At 42.1% G+C, this 16459-nt stretch overlaps 1 protein-coding gene across 1 annotated transcript; it reads left to right on the top strand.

The window, feature by feature from the left end:
• Nucleotides 1-803: 803 nt before the first annotated feature.
• LOC308282569 (large ribosomal subunit protein uL3-like) lies at nucleotides 804-6386 on the top strand. Its single transcript, XM_080722955.1, has 10 exons — nucleotides 804-822; nucleotides 2216-2408; nucleotides 2670-2838; nucleotides 3189-3324; nucleotides 3541-3727; nucleotides 3990-4150; nucleotides 4237-4338; nucleotides 4423-4518; nucleotides 5186-5305; nucleotides 6064-6386. The coding sequence occupies exons 1-10, from the start codon at nucleotides 820-822 to the stop codon at nucleotides 6103-6105; spliced, it is 1209 nt and encodes a 402-aa protein (XP_080579081.1). The 5' UTR covers nucleotides 804-819; the 3' UTR covers nucleotides 6106-6386.
• The last annotated feature ends 10073 nt before the right edge of the window (nucleotides 6387-16459 follow it).

The raw sequence follows: 16459 nt of genomic DNA, 5'->3' as shown, positions 1-16459 counted from the left end.
TCTTTCATTTGTATGTATGCTTGCCTTTAATTGCTTTTGCACCATGGTCAGTCCGTGTACTATTGGTGTGTGCCCTTCGAGCTTGTTTTGTTACTAGTACAGTAACATAATTATACATTTTCTTTTAAATCAGATTGACCCCTAGAGTTATAATATTGACAATTATAGTCTTTCGAACAGTCAGACAGCGACATCTAATGGCTATATACTGAAATACTCTGTTACAAGTAGAAGTCCTTTATTAAAAATCTACTTGAATAAAAGTACAAAAAGTATTGGTATCAAAATGTAGGTCTACTTAAAGCACCAAAAGTAGAAAGTACTCCTTGTCTTTTGAAAATAGCAGATCTACGAGCTCACAATGTGTCCCACTGTCCCATCACAACTTATTGTGAGCTTATAACTTGTAACTAAAGTTCCCAAATAAATGTAGCTTGGAGTAAAAGTAAAGCATTGGAAATTGGATTGAAGACTGATTGATTGATGAATTTATTAGAAGGTTGCATAGGTAAAAAGTACAGTTTACTGGTACAAGGTCAACTAAAAGGAGATCCTACTAAGCTTGTTGGCTTATTACACAGGAACCCTTCATGTATCTCATTGAAAGACAGACGGGGTAAAGTACAAATAATCAAAAGTGTACTTATAGTAAGTACAGTACAAGTTTAAGTAAATGTACTTTGTTACTTTAGTTTACACCACTGATATGGGCGGTTCTTGAACGAGGACAGTCACGCTGGATCCCGCGATGTTTGATTCTGTATAAATAATGTCCCCGCCCCCTTTGCGGTCTTTCAGTCGGTTGTTTGGACGAACGAGATGGTGAGTCCCACTGAGCGCAATCTGCTTTATATCTTAATCATCCTCTGTGCATTCATGAATCTTCGTATTTTAAAGTATTGTTGCTTAGGAGCTTAACTCGCCTGTGTAGATATTTTTGATGGCACGATCGCTTTATAGCATTTCCTACGCGTGTCGCGTGTCTAGACTCTAGCCAGCAGCCACACCGGCCATTCAGTTTCAAAATGGCTGCTATCACTGTCGGCTAGCACTAACCTATGGCACTAACTAAGTTTAAAGTGATTTAACGTTATATAGTTTGAAAACGCGTGTGTTTTCTCTACTTTGCTAATACTAATGTCAGGCTAAATGACGTCTCAAACACGAGACTGCTGCGGGTGTTTGACATAATGATTAACTAGCTTTAAGAGAGAAATGGTTAAAGAATGACTCGACTATTAAATGGTTAGCGGTGAATAATGTAATGATGTGTGCCAAAAACGCAAGGTACTAGCTACTTTAAAGGAACCCAACTTAAACAAGGAGGTGTTGATCCTTTTAGTTGACCTTGTACCTGTGAACTGTACTGTCGTCTGACTACCTTTTCCCATGCAAACTTCTAATAAAGTCCTCAATCAAACTTTAGTTTAGATTATTACAAAACATGCATTACCCTATATACATTTTGGCCATTTGAAATGCAAGCTCAAATGTGTATTGTAGCTCTGCCATTTTCAAAAGATTGTAATACATTTTATTATACACCTGAAAACTTGTGAAATGGGACTTTATGCATAATGAGTACTTTTACTCTAGTTTTGGCACTTGGGCCCCGGGTACAAGGTTTCACTGCGGCCCCCCACGAATGTTCTTCATAGGGGGAGGGGGTTTAACCCATTTAGACTGGGAACACATTATTTTGTGCTTTAACTATTGAAAAATGGCAGATATACAAGCTCAGTGTGGCACCGAAGAAATCTAGAAGATGTGCAATGTGAAAGTCTTTTTTGAAATGCCTATGTCAGTGGTCCTCAAACCTTTTCATGTGAAGGACCCCCAAAATGATGTATTTGACCCCCATCTCAAAATATTTAGTTCAAGGGACCCCCAGAAGCAAAATTTGCGCTTAATAATGCATATATTCAAAGATTTGCACAACTTTTAAAAAATGGAGGATCTACAAGCTCCTGGCACGGCACGCTGTGCTGTGTTGTGAGCTTGTATCTGCTATTTTTCAATAGCTAAAGTGTAAAATAATTAAAACCCCTCCACCGTGGGCCCTAGTAACTCAGTCCCACTTTCCCCCCCCCTTGTGACAGTGTGTTCTGCCCCTGCATGTAACATGACTACACTGCAGTATTGTTAATTTACTCAAGTAAAACATTTTAGTATTTACCACCACTGTTTGTTTCCAACTGGTCTTGTCCTCTCACAGTCTCACCGTAAATTTTCGGCTCCAAGACACGGCTCCCTGGGCTTTCTGCCCCGGAAAAGGTGCCAGCGCCACCGTGGAAAGGTCAAGAGCTTCCCCAAGGATGATCCCAGCAAGCCTGTCCACCTCACTGCCTTCCTTGGCTACAAGGCTGGCATGACCCACATTGTCCGTGAGGTCGACAGACCTGGCTCAAGTGAGTGCAGGACCAATGGGTCCTCCAGCTTCTACTTTAAACATGATGCAATAAATGAGTTAATTAATGAATACCTGAGAGGTAGCTGAAGTTATATATTTGACATCGTAGCCTGTCTGTGATGAAGTTTCTCGACGGGCGGACAGAATGGGTTGGTAGCCCTTGCTGAATGTCGAGTACTGAGTGCGGTCTATCTCAAGAGTTGAGGATGCATTTCAAAAGCCAAGAAGTGTATTTGACTGTACTTTTGTGACTTAACAGAGATGAACAAGAAGGAGGTGGTTGAGGCCGTGACCATAGTGGAGACTCCTCCCATGATCGTGGTTGGTCTTGTTGGCTACGTTCAGACCCCCCGTGGCCTGCGGTCCTTCAAGACAATCTTTGCTGAGCACATCAGTGATGAGTGCAAGCGCCGCTTCTATAAGAACTGGTGAGTAATTGTTTGCATAATTGATAAAAAAAATATTTTAAAGTATGACCCGAAGTAAATGTCAGTTGTTAACATCATGGTGGCCCCTTTCTGCAGCTCCGCTCGGGTGCCTTGTGCCCTGATGAGCTCAGGGCTCCTCTGGCCGGTGGAAAGTGCTTCTTAGAAACCGAGCCATGAGCCGAAACCGCCTGGTTTAAAAGCTGTGACTGCCCTTCTCCTCCATGCGAAGGAGGAAGGGTGAACAGCTGTGCATTGTGTTCTTCCTCTGGCCCATTGTGGTTATGAAGGACATGTGCTGTGCCAACCTGTGCTTCTCTCTTGTATACTGCGGTCGCGTTGCATGCTCACAGGTACAAGTCCAAGAAGAAGGCCTTCACCAAATACTGCAAGAAGTGGCAGGATGAGGACGGGAAGAAGCAACTGGAGAAGGACTTCAATTCCATGAAGAAGTACTGCCAGGTCATCCGTGTCTTGGCCCATACTCAGGTTTGTATATTGGATCATTACATTAAATCCTATTCTCCCCTTGTGTGTATGTGATGAGACCACGGAAACAGCGTCAGGCATGGCGCCCGAACCGCATGAGGAGACAAATCCGCTGCCTTCCTTCTGACAGCACAAGCTCTTGTATTTAGATGACAGTTTTATTTTATGGGTATTTTTTGTGTTTACTCGTGTGTGTGTGTGTTTTCATCAATGCAGATGCGCCTACTGCCCCATAGGCAGAAGAAGTCTCACCTGATGGAGGTGCAGCTTAACGGAGGCTCAATCGCTGACAAGGTCGATTGGGCCCGTGAGAAACTGGAACAGGCCGTGCCGATCAACACTGTCTTCACCCAGGACGAAATGATTGACGTCATTGGCGTCACAAAGGGCCATGGAAACAAAGGTATGTCATGACATAATTATCCTTGGTGTAATCTTTGTCTGACGAGGTAGTTGGCAGCAGTGAACGGCTCCTAGAGCTGCTTGATTCTTAATAAAATAGCAGTCACATTCTTTTGAGCTGAAGATTTCTACATTTTCAAAGTATGTTTATTGCACCAGTAAAAATGTGAATGTTGCCGTCATGGTAACGATGTTAAAAGTGCTTCACATAAACGTAAGTTAATCAATTAATAATTAAGGTTTCCCTTTCTTCTGCTGTGTAGGTGTGACCAGCCGTTGGCACACCAAGAAGCTGCCTCGCAAGACCCATCGTGGTCTGCGCAAGGTGGCCTGTATCGGTGCCTGGCATCCTGCTCGTGTGGCCTTCTCTGTGGCCCGTGCTGGTCAGAAGGGCTACCACCACCGCACGGAAACAAACAAGAAGGTGAGTGACGCCGTTTGTCAGTGTTTAATTTAGTTAAAATAGCATTTCTGTGAGTTGTAGGTATTAACTACCTCTCTTCTTTGTAGATCTACAGAATCGGCCAGGGATACCACAACAAGGATGGAAAGCTTGTTAAGAACAATGCCTCTACGGAGTATGATCTGTCAAATAAGAGCATCAACCCGATGGTGAGTGCATTAGTGTGTCAGCAAGTATGTAGCATTCCTGTTTTATACTGTTTCAGTATAATAATGATTTTCTTTTGTCTCTAGGGAGGCTTTGTCCATTATGGAGAGGTGACCAATGACTTCCTAATGTTGAAGGGCTGTGTCATCGGGACCAAAAAGAGGGTGCTCACTCTGCGCAAGGTGAGATCAGATGCAAGCACATTTTGACTGACAGTTTTCATCTGCTTTAACTTAAAGGCTTGAGCGTGGACATCTGAGCAGCCACTAACATTTTGCTCCTGCAGTCCAACCATGCATTTGTTTAATTAAATCATGGCATGGCCAGTACTGTTTCACATTGTATCATATTTCTGATTTACTTGACCTGCACTGTACGTAACCTGGTTCACACTCCATTATGAACTTGGGTTCCATTCCAGTGCTAGATTGAGATCCAGTGAGGCAGGGGAACAGTGCCCTTTTGTGCTAGTTCCCTGTTCACTCTCTGGGAACAAAACCACTTGACCAGCTCGTCAACTGTAGGAATGGCAGAAATCTGTAATTTCTAGGTTTGCTGCACTCAATGGCAGAAATATTAGAATCGTGTTCATGACCCATTTTTACCTCTATGGCGTGTCTTGCTGAATTACTGTTCAATTAATCCCCAGGTTTAGTGAATTAAATTACTATTGAATTTTATTTCAGTCCGACTTTAAATTCTACATATCTCAAGCACATCTTGAATGTTTAACTTTGGACTGCTGGTTCCTGGAGAACCTGAATGCAGAAACTCGGATGATCCTAAATTGTTAACTATCCTTTGGCTTGAACTAGTCTTAATGCAGTTTCTTTTTACCCCCCCTTTTAGTCTCTGCGGGTGCAGACAAGCCGCAAATCCCTGGAAAAGATCGACATAAAGTTCATTGACACCACCTCCAAATTTGGTCATGGCCGCTTCCAAACAGCAGAGGAGAAGAAGGCATTTATGGTAAGACGTGCGCATTTATTGCACAGCATCATGCTTTCAATATCTCATGACTAGTTTCCCCTGCATACTACCAGCATTCTTGGTGGGTTTTCCACCTGCGACAGTTGTGGAGAGTGCCTTGTACTTTGTGATTGCCTCAGAGGTTCCATGAGGAGCTAAGGCGACGCTTAAAGGTCTGCTCACTACTTCCTGGTTTGTCACTTGCAGCATGGAGGTGTATTGATGAGTGACGTGGCCTATTTCCTGTATTCCACATTATGGGAAACATGGATAGTTTCCATACCAGTTGTTGTTTACACTCCTACGCAGAGGGTTGGATGTCGCTATGACTACCAGCTTCAATTAGGGGGCATTATTGCAGTGAGAAATCTCTGGTACTTGAAACCTACACCATGCTGTGAAAAAGCACAGTTTGCTGACTACACAATGGTATTTCTAATCTCAGTTTATCCTGGGTATCTTTGTTGGTATTGATGTATTTAAATGTTAACCCTTTACATTGGTGAAAACTAGTTCTATGTAGACTGTTTACATCTAGTAGTATATTTATGACGTACTCAGAGGCCACCCCTGCACTGTAGGTAACCTGGTTCACACCCCGTAATGAACTGGGTTCCATTCCTGTGCCAGATTTGGGGAAGCAGTGCCCTTTCGTGCCAACTGTTTGTTCTCTAAAACACAGCCCTCTTGGTCAACTGGTCATTGCAAAATATCACTGGTGACTGACAGAGTTTTCTCTTTTTCTCTCTTCCCTACAGGGACCACTGAAGAAGGACCGCGTCAAGGAGGAGACGGCATGAAGTGCTGGAGTGCGATTATGTTGTCACGTTGCTCCCGAGATCGTTTGTTTCGTTTTGAGAGGGTTGTTCCCGCTGAAAAACGCATTTTGGCCTGAAACTGTTTTTTGCATTTGTTTTTTGCATTTGTGGCGCCCCCTAAGGGTCGAAGTGGAAATGCTTTTGGGGATTTGTTGAATATCCCACCCGCAACTTGTGGTTAAAATTTGGTGTTGACTGGATGTTTCGTTTGTGATTTAATTCAACCATGCAGTACTGTATACCTTGATTAAAAACAAGACCAAAAGAAAGTCTTAAGTCTCAAGTTGTCTAATTAATTTGAGAAGCTTCTGTGGTCAAGTTTTGATGGTTTTACATGGGTGATCAGGGATGTCTGAATCAAGATGACATATTTGTGGTTGCCTCAAGCCATGTGATTGTGCATAGAGCTGGGAGTTTGGTCAGTAACCTTGTAGTTGTACCTGAGTCAGCATGTTGAGAGTGCTGCAAATGACAGCTTGGTCAATAATTAATTCAGCAGGGGTATTTAAGTGGTGCAGTTGAAGGCATTTAAAAATGATTTGGTCAGGTGTCTTGACATTGAATTTGAGAGCAATATTGGGCCTAAAGGGGACATCTTGGCTAAACCCTTCCTTTGGGACAGGTTAAGTCTAATAAAAATAAAACGGTTTCCATAAATGCCAAAATTCATGTATAATTAAAAGTATAGACCCATGCCTTCCTTACAACTAACATGGCAATAACGAGCCATGTGTGTCCTTGAGGATTTGGCTGATGTCAGACAGAACATAAGCAGCCACTGTACATAAGTCCCACTTGGACTCTGCTAAAATTTGTCTCCACTTCAGCATGTAATGAGAGACCAGAGGGGCCACTAGAGACATTCATGTCCCTCAAAATGGCTTTGCAAGACAACTGCATAATATTCTGCACTCTTTGCAGAAAAATGGATTTTCAGAAGATTTTCATGGTTTCACTTGCCATTTAACTTAACGCCTCACCAGCTTGGGGACAATAGTTCTCCATCGAGCAGAATTTTGTGATTTTTCTTTCTTTTCCCCAACCAAGCAGTTCTACAGAAGTGTGTAAAGAAAATGGCCTCATTGGGACTGTATAATGGAACGGTAGTTCTCGACCTTTTCAGGCCACGACCCCAAAATCATATTTTAACTTGGACCCCCCACCTTTACGAGCACTAAGAGTTGAGGCTTTACATTTTGTATATCACGGTTTATTGTGAAAATAGCCGATCTACACGCTCGCAACGTGAGGCGCTGTGAGCATGTAGATAGTCTATTTTCACAATTTCTGCCTCTAATATTTGATAATTTGGCCAATGTTTAATTTGTAATTTTTAGAGGTATTAAAAAGTGCTTAAAGTCTCACTTTAGAAATGTGTAGGTACCCTCTACACTTAAACTCTATGTTAGTTTGTTAACTGTTGAGTGAGAAAACAAATGTTGCACATTAAGTTCATCATCTGGGGACCCCCAGTGGTTCTCAACCCACGGGTTGAGAACCACTTCATCCTATCCCCTGTGGTGCAGTGTGTTGTCAAAACCTGTGGGAGATGTCTTTTGGGTTAGTTAGTGATAATGCAATTGCGTAGTCAAAGCCTTTTAGATATGTCTATAAATACATACTGGAACGGGAAAACAAGCATTGATGTACCTAAGAGCACACCTTGGAACAACTGCTTTTGGTCTAAACATGTTGCTTAGTTTCCCTGAATAAAGGGATGAACTGTGTTTAGAGTTTAGACTATCCTCACATAATACTACATTGGGTTGGGGTTGCTGCAAGCATGAACTTGATATTTCTGTTCATTGCTGGAAACATTTGCAACTGGTCTAGGAGGAAGAGAAGTGTGAAGCCCATTAGACACAGGCCAGAAGCTTAATTTTTAGTTTGTGTATATACAGTATGTATGTATGTATGTGTTTATGATCATGTTGCTTGCAGTTATCTGGGAAGAGAAGGGTGGAGAGGAGCAGTCATTGTGGTCAGAGCAGACCTATGGAAGTGACTCCATTGATCTCCAGGCACTAACCCTTGCCTCGCAGCCATGGGCGTCGCACCAAATTCTGGGCCCTGGGTATTCACTCACATTTTGTGCTTTAACCATTGAAAAATAGCAGATCTACAAGCTCACAGCGGAGCACAGAGTGCTGCCCTGTGAGCTTGTAGATCTGCTATTTTTTTTTTAAATCGTGAATGTTTCAAATCCTCCTATGTTTCTATATGTCAGTGCATGTGCTTTTCAACTTTTTCATGTGAAGGACCCCCAAAATTATATGTATTTGGCCACAAACCCCCATCTCAAAATATTTAGTTAGGGACCCCCCAGAAGCAAAATCTGAGTTAAAAATGTTAAAGAACGTCACTGTGAGCTTGTAGATCTGCTATATTTCAGTAGCTAAAGTATAAAATAATGAAGGTCACTCCACCTTGGGCCCTAGTCACTGTCAGTCCCACTTTTCCCCCCCTTGTGACGCGCCCCCTTGCCTCGCAGTGTCCCAACACACACAAAGCTCCTCATATTTGCTTTCTATAGTATGTGGAAGTTAAAAGTCCAAAATGTCCAAAATAGTCCCAAATGCCATTTAGCATCTGTTCTCACAAGTCTGTATAGCTGTTGAAGACTCCTAGGTAAACGTGTCATTCGTCATTCTGTATAAATTCAAACGTATCTCTCCCTGCAAGTATTGCATGTCTATATGACCATGTGTATTTGTGTACGCTTGTGGACAGGATTGTGCATGTGTGTGTGTGTTCACGGTTTCAAATGGTGTATCCTGCAGACCAGTGTCCATCAGTCCTGAGCTAGCAGCTGTTGCTAGTGGGATTGGAGCCAGGTTACCAGGGTGCATGCTGGGACAGCAGATAGGTGGGCCAAGCTTGATCTGTGTGTGTGTGTGTGTGTGTGTGTGTGTGTGTGTGTGTGTGTGTGTGTGTGTGTGTGTGTGTGTGTGTGTGTGTGTGTGTGTGTGTGTGTGTGTGTGTGTGTGTGTGCGTGCGTGCGTGCGTGCGTGCGTGTAAGAGGAAGGAAGCAAATGTGCATGTGTATACAGTATGTGTCTGTTTGCTTTTGTATGTGAGCAGGTGTGTGCATCCCTATGTGTTAGCCTGCATGAATGTTACCACACAGCAGAGAGAGAGAGAGTGTGTGTGTGTGTGTGTGTGTGTGTGTGTGTGTGTGTGTGTGTGTGTGTGTGTGTGTGTGTGTGTGTGTGGGTTAGGTGGAAGAGTGTCCAGGTCTGGCAGTCTGGCAGAGAGTCAGTGCTGGGCTTCCCAGCTAGGTGAGGGAACTGGCTGTGATGGTGTGTGGTGTCTGATAGGGGACAGACTGTCGGGGACGACCACACACACAAAACAATTATTATTACACATTGATGGAGGCCACAGGCTTCAGTTGTAGCTACTGGACCGATTTTAGCTTTTCGTGTTCAATTCTTCTCTCAAAGGGTTATGACAGGACTGGTTGCAGCAAGAGAAGAATTCACTTTTTATAGACTGATGTAAAATGTAGGCTACCTCTCTTTGTTGTGGTATGGAGCAGGAATGGCAGAGTGTAATGGATCTCATTGTTGTTTAGATCAGGTTTAAGTGTAGAGTTATTTATCTAGCTGAATAGTTTTACCATAGGGTATGCTGTCATGGCTTATATTCTTACTTGATGGTCAAAATAAACACACACACACACACACACACACACACACACACACACACACACACACACACAATTAGAAATGACACACAAGAGGTCCATCCTCTGATTAGAATAAGATTATAGTCAAGAGCTTAAGGCATCTTGTTATTTCCGCTTGAACCACTAACCATTTCTGAAGGCAGATGTGTAAAAGGACAGGGTATCTAGGGCCTTGAAACCTAACGTATACATTGTGGTAGGCCTTATAGGCCTATGACCATGTCACTCAGTCTTTATCGAGCGACACGGTCGTACATGAAAGTGTAAATGAGGCCTTTAGTCTTTGCCTGAGCGTGCCAGACTGCAGCTCCTGCACCCCTGCACTGTGGCATCAGTATTCCAAGCCCGTTCATGGACACAGCGTTCCTTGGGCTGACAGAGGGAGCCTGCATTCACTATCCCATCACACCACCAGAGGTCAGAGCAGAGTGCTCCTTTTTCTTCACGCATCTCAGAGCAATTTGTGTTGTGTAGCCTACTTTACTTCTTTTATCCCAGCCCCCCCCCCCCCCCCTTTGCTGCTTTCTATTCAGGGTTAGATTTAAAAGCTTATTATTATTTCATGAAATAATTACCACAGAGTTTGCAGTTGTCTCGAATTAGGGTTTTTTCCCCTCTCCATGTTTATATTCTTAATCTGTATGTATTTTATTTCGACGGATGTGATGTGTTGACTCATTTTGCCTCGATGATATCTTTCAGTGCATAGACTGTGCTTATAGCTTTGTAACTCTGCATGACCTAAAAAATAACCTGGGGTCGGTGCTGTCAGCAACTCTGGTCAGCTGACACACACACACACACACACACACACACACACACACACACACACACACACACACACACACACACGTGCATACTTACAAAAAGCTTTTTTGCATATATCTATATAAGTGTACACTATTTAAAAGCATCTATGTCTTACTTGATATTAGCTAGTATTTTTCCAGAGTGGTTACTGGGTAGAGAGAGACGCACAACACTGGTGATGTAGTGGAATTTAGCCCTGTGACCATTTAAGCCTAACTGATAGTTCATCACATGCGTATTGTTGCACTGTTGCTTTTCAAATCAGTTATTTTCGGTATACAACAAAGCATGAATTAGCCTCTTTTATCGTAAGTTGGTTTTAGCGGCGAAGACTTAAGGGGATGTGCCTGAGTCCCTTGGGGCAGTACTCTGTCCTAGGGATGCTGCTGGCTGATAAAAGTCAAAGAAAGGTCATTGTCGGTTTGATGTGGGGTTATGTAACCTTGCAGACACAAAGCCGGGCTAAGCAGTGAGTGTTGCTCTTAGTATTCCCAGCCAGAAGGGGACAGTATGTTCCCCGTGCCTCCTCTCCTCAAGCCCCCCTACCCCATGCCACCCCTCCATGCAGGCACGCACACTCACATGCACACACAAACATACATACACATGATACATACCACCTCCTCTCCTCCTCCACTCCCTTGATCACACAGCACTGCAGAGAGACATACTGTACTGGGCTCTTTGATCAACACGCCAGGAATGAGAGAGACAGACATTCTGGGGAACAGGGGCATGGTGTGGTTAATCCCTCCCATCTTGCTGCACATTGAATTGCAGGTATTGAGGAGAAAGAAAGGACAAGAGAAAGAGAGGTAGAGAGTGGGTGACACACACACACACACACACACACACACACACACACACACACACACACACACACACGTGTGCGCGCACACACACGCATGCACACACAATTAGAATGTGAGAGGAGATTTCCCCTGTCCCCCATATCTCTCTTCTTTGTTCCATTTCACAAATGACACTTGGTACCCTGCAGCGACAGAGCGAATGGAGATCCAGCTTTGCAAACTGGGGCCCCGCTCTGGCTGCAAACAGCACTGTGCTGCAGCGTTCAGCCAAGCAAGCGTTAGCATATATAGCACTGAGCTCCCCCCTAACCCTCTGTGACGTCAACAAGGAATATCCAACTCTGTTAGTCTGCCAAGAAAAGTCTTCGACTTTTCAAGGGCGCGCGCACCTCGCTACAACTATCTGCTGTTAGCCGGCTTCCCCTCTCCTCTGAGAGGACAGGGTTTGAAGGCAGGAGAGTGTCGAGGACTCCAAGGACCAGGGCTCTTCATCTCAACCGGTCTGCCTGGTCAATAGATAACTATAACACAGCCAAATGTGACTTGCACCACATCATTAGATTATATCACAGGTTTTATAGGCCTACACCTTTTGAAAAGATAGATTTAGCCATTTCAGACTAGACTGCGTCATACTGTTGCGATGCATTGTTCTTCTATAACACGCATCCGATAACACTGATAGTGGACTCATGCATGAGACAGGTGTACCCACATCACACCTCCAGTTCCACCACAAAATTGGAATTTGGTAAGATTGGAACCCATCGCTGACAATGAGACTGCAGGGATGTCAACAGCCCTTTTATGTGAGTTGTTCCCCTGAAGGAATGAAAGGAAAACAAATGGGAAGGGGTTGAAACATGGAGGAAGATGAGGACATACTACACAGTACAATCCTCAGTGTTTAACTGAGAGCATAAGAGTTTACCTACGGGGGGGACAGACTTTGTAATGGTGGAGACACAAGAGAGAATGTGCCAACAAGGAAGGAAGATGATAACAGGGTGAGAAAAAAAGTGCAGTGGGGGAAGGGACAGTTTTGTTTGTGAAATTGTGAGCCACTTGGGGATGGAGAACGACAGACTGTTTAAGAGAGGCAAATTAAGGACAAAGGCAACTTTTATCTTGGCTTGTCGACCAGGTGAGATAAGACGGTAGGAATACAGCAGGGGAGATGGAACCAAGAGAGATAAACCAGAGACAAGTTCCATCCTAATACACAAACATTTGACATTCAGGTGGCTAGGGGACATATATTCCTTTATGGGAATACCAGCACCACTAGATATCGCTCCACACGTCTAGGCCTGTAAAATGGGTGCTGCTTATAAATTCTGAATAAAGATGGCAACACATAAAGACTTCATTTACAGTACTTTGTTGACATTTATGAAGAAAAGCTTGTGTCACTGAACTCTGATAACAGTGAACTGTGATATCAGTACTTTGGCTATCAGGAAGCTTTTTTCACCTTGCATGTTTAATTTGCTAGCCTCCTTCCCCAAACATGAACATGAGCCAGAGCCAAAGAAGCTTATACATATCATTCAAAGCTCGCTTTGAATCACCTTTTATCCCCCACAATAATGGATAGAAAAAGCCTCTCTCTCCTTCAACTCCCTCACAGCTCCACATGTACAGCACAGTACATATACTCTGTTGCAGTGGTCTGTGCATTATGTATATATACATAATGCACAGACCAGTGCAAGAGAGATTGAGACCCCTTTGTCTCACAAATAGGTTCACTTTGTGTGTCTCAACACAGAGAAAATGGAACACTCATGCATACAAGAATAATATGTTGCGCACGCGCGCGCACGCACACACACACACACACACACACACACACACACACACACACATACATGCATGCTCATGCACGCTCATGCACACACTCAAACACACTGACTGCCACACACTTAAGTATTCTAGGATGTGAAATGCGATGCTTTTAGAGCGGTCGTGTAGAAAGGTGTTGGATCTACTCTTTACAGGAAAAGCCCCAGCGATATGCTCCTGGTGGTTGGTGCTATTGCAAACCTGTATTTCTTTGTCGTATATAGTACCATGTCCTAGAAAAACGAGTGTCTCTTAAATGTTGTCTGTCTCTCTCGGTTTTCAATGGTGTTGACCTTATAGAGAGAGAAAAACAATTGTGCCTAGTGGTAGTATAAAAAGTATAAAGGTATAAAAAGAACCATGGCATTCTATGAAAGCTAGGCCTATGCCAGAGGTTCTTGAAAAAAAGAAAAAAAGATTTTTTATGAAATGCCTTTCGAGTAATTTTTCATCATGCAGCATGTAGGATATATACAGATTCATCTAAAAATATGGTGTAAAAGTTTGTTTTCTTCTCAATTTTGAAACTTCTATAAATCATATATTCTAGAGATCTATTCAAAAAAAAAACTTGACTTGTTGATGGCATACACAGCTTATGAAATCAAAAATCCATATCTCATAATATTAATATATTACACGAGACCACTCAAAACAAGGATTTATAATACAGAAATGTCAACCTTCTGAAGTCAGAGTTGCTTGAAGTCCAGTGTGAAGTTTCAGCAGTCAGTGATGATTTGGGGCGCTATGGCATCTGCTGCTTTTTTACTCAATATTCTAATTTTCTTTTAACCCATTTAGGCCTAGAATTAGAAGGATTCAAAAGACACTTATAGAATCGGGTCAAAATTCTAATGTTCACGACTTTTCAAAAATAGCAGATCTACGAGCTCGCAGCGCGGCACTCGGTGCCGCACTGTGAGCTTGTATATCTGCTATTTTTCAATAGTTAAAGCATAAAATAATGATACACAAAATGTGTACCCGTTCTAATGGATCTGTATAGTACAACTCACTGGTTTAGATAACTTTTCTTTCGTCTTCTGCTCTTTTAAGATCCTCTGTTCTGTGAAAGTCTATGCAAAATCCTGCTTAGACTAGGACAATGTCCATGCTGTTCACTGCATTTTAAAGTGAGAGAAAGTGATAGTGTTTGGTTAAAACAAACCCTTTTGTTAAATTACAGGGGTTTCACCGTCTCTCCAGCTAACAAACCGAAAATACATTTTCAGGTGTGTTGCCAATTTCAGCCAATCAGGAGGGAATACCTATTCATCAGCTTCAAGTTTTAGTTTTCCAGATCTTGTTGTCTGCTCACTTCTTTGTGCATCACTTCCAATGTACATCATGTCCAATTTCACTTGTTTACCCTGTATCCTATATGAGCTCTCTCTACTGATTGGATCAAATTGGTATTCCGATCTAAAGTGCATTTTCAGTTTACAAAAGAGCTGGAGAAACAGTTACTGAACAAAACACTCAATAGCAATGATTATCAGAATATAGAGCTATTTAACACTTATTTAAAAAATAAATATCACTTACTGCACCTTTAAACACTGCACAGTGCACTGGGCCATGCATGAAAGAAAGAATAGAATGGATAAAATGCCAAACTGCCGTGCTGACAATAATTATCTAAAATTATTCCACACAAAACAATGGAGTGTTTTCATTGATAGACATGCTGCAGATCAGTTGATAGATTGCATCACTGGATAGTCACCCAATTTATTTAGCTAGATCACACCTAGTTGCAATGGATTGCAGAAAGTATCACATTGACAGAACTTCCTGGATAGTGTGCACTTAAGAATCCATCAGTAGTATTCAGTACACTGAATAGTAGGCACATACGAACATTCGCTCACAGCCAGGGACTCCCATCATTTCCTGCCGTTCTCTGTAAGTGCATGTGCAAGATATTTAAAGAGCATCTTTTACTTCTGACAAGCACAAGGGTGTTTAACGTAAATGTATGTCAGAGAAACGCAGCAAAACAGGGTAATTTGTTCCCCCTAGGGTTTGTATTTTATTCATCAGGAGTTGATGCATCCAAGTATAGGATCATTCGGTTTTGGCACCTTTAAAGATTTCATTTTCAATTTGAACAACACATTAAAAATAAAAGAAACAAAGAAATGACTAAGGCTGTGTGAATTTTAAAAAATAAAGTACATACATACATATATTCATATATTTATAAATAAATTAACCAAACCATTTAAAAAAGCAGTTTTGTTCAATGTAGATTGTTTGGTTTGTCCCATAAAATAAATAAAAATGAACAAAAACATAAAGGAAATAAAAATACACATGAAAACATTAATACTTTAGCATTTTAGCTTTTTTCCCCATATAATCGTTATCCTTTAAAACTTACGTTTCTCAAGAGCAGATTTGCTGTAATTTAATAGCATGCATTTAATTTCTGAAATTGTGAGTCACTTAGCTTCTCATGTACTATTTCTTATTTAACTTTGTTGCTTGCCTTTTTAGCAAGTTGTTGTTTTGTTCGTCATCCTCTTCTTTTCCTTCCCCTCTCCTCCTTCCTTTACTTGTAGAAGTCGTGTTTGGAGTCTTTTCTTTGTGAACTCCATGACCCATTTGTTGGTTCTTTCTTTTGAGGGGTTCAACCCTTCCGTAAACGACCCCCCCGAAAAAAGAAAGCGAACAGGGACTGAGAAAAAGACGAGAAGGTTCTATTAAAAGAATATATTTTTTCGAACTGTTGACTGCTTTGCGTCTGTCTCTGGTGGCATCAGTAGGTGTGTGGTGTAGCTACCTATAGCGTACCGTCTTGTTCTCAACCTTCAAGCGAACATATACTAAAAGAGTCTTTTCTCATGTTACCAACAGCACTTGGTTTAGTTGTTTTTTTCTTTTTCTTTTTTTGCTTCAGTAAAGTCCGTATCTCTTGATTATTAACGTAATAATTTATTTATAAAAGTAATACATATATATAGTACCTTTGTTAGAGTTTACAGATTGGGCTAATTCTTACTGAATCCCAAGCTGCAACGATTCACAGTTTTAATGCAAAAAAATAAACCAATGAATCTACAAATAAAAAAAGGTTTATGGCTGAGCGGTTGGCTAGGAGAGGGGGCGCTTGATCTGTTGCTCCAACAGAACTGCAGGGCCAACTGTCAAACCAATAACTTATGAAATCACGAAA

This window comes from Nannobrachium achirus, assembly GCF_963921795.1.
Source record: "Nannobrachium achirus genome assembly, chromosome: 4".
In the NCBI taxonomy this organism is placed as follows: Eukaryota; Metazoa; Chordata; class Actinopteri; order Myctophiformes; family Myctophidae; genus Nannobrachium; species Nannobrachium achirus.
Note: the sequence above shows the minus strand (reverse complement) of the source record. Positions and strands in the feature narration are given on the sequence as shown.

Coding starts and splice junctions, on each gene's coding strand:
- LOC308282569 (XM_080722955.1), top strand. Junction 2,409..2,669: donor GGTCGACAGACCTGGCTCAA/GTGAGTGCAGGA, acceptor GTGACTTAACAG/AGATGAACAAGAAGGAGGTG. Junction 5,306..6,063: donor AGGAGAAGAAGGCATTTATG/GTAAGACGTGCG, acceptor TCTTCCCTACAG/GGACCACTGAAGAAGGACCG.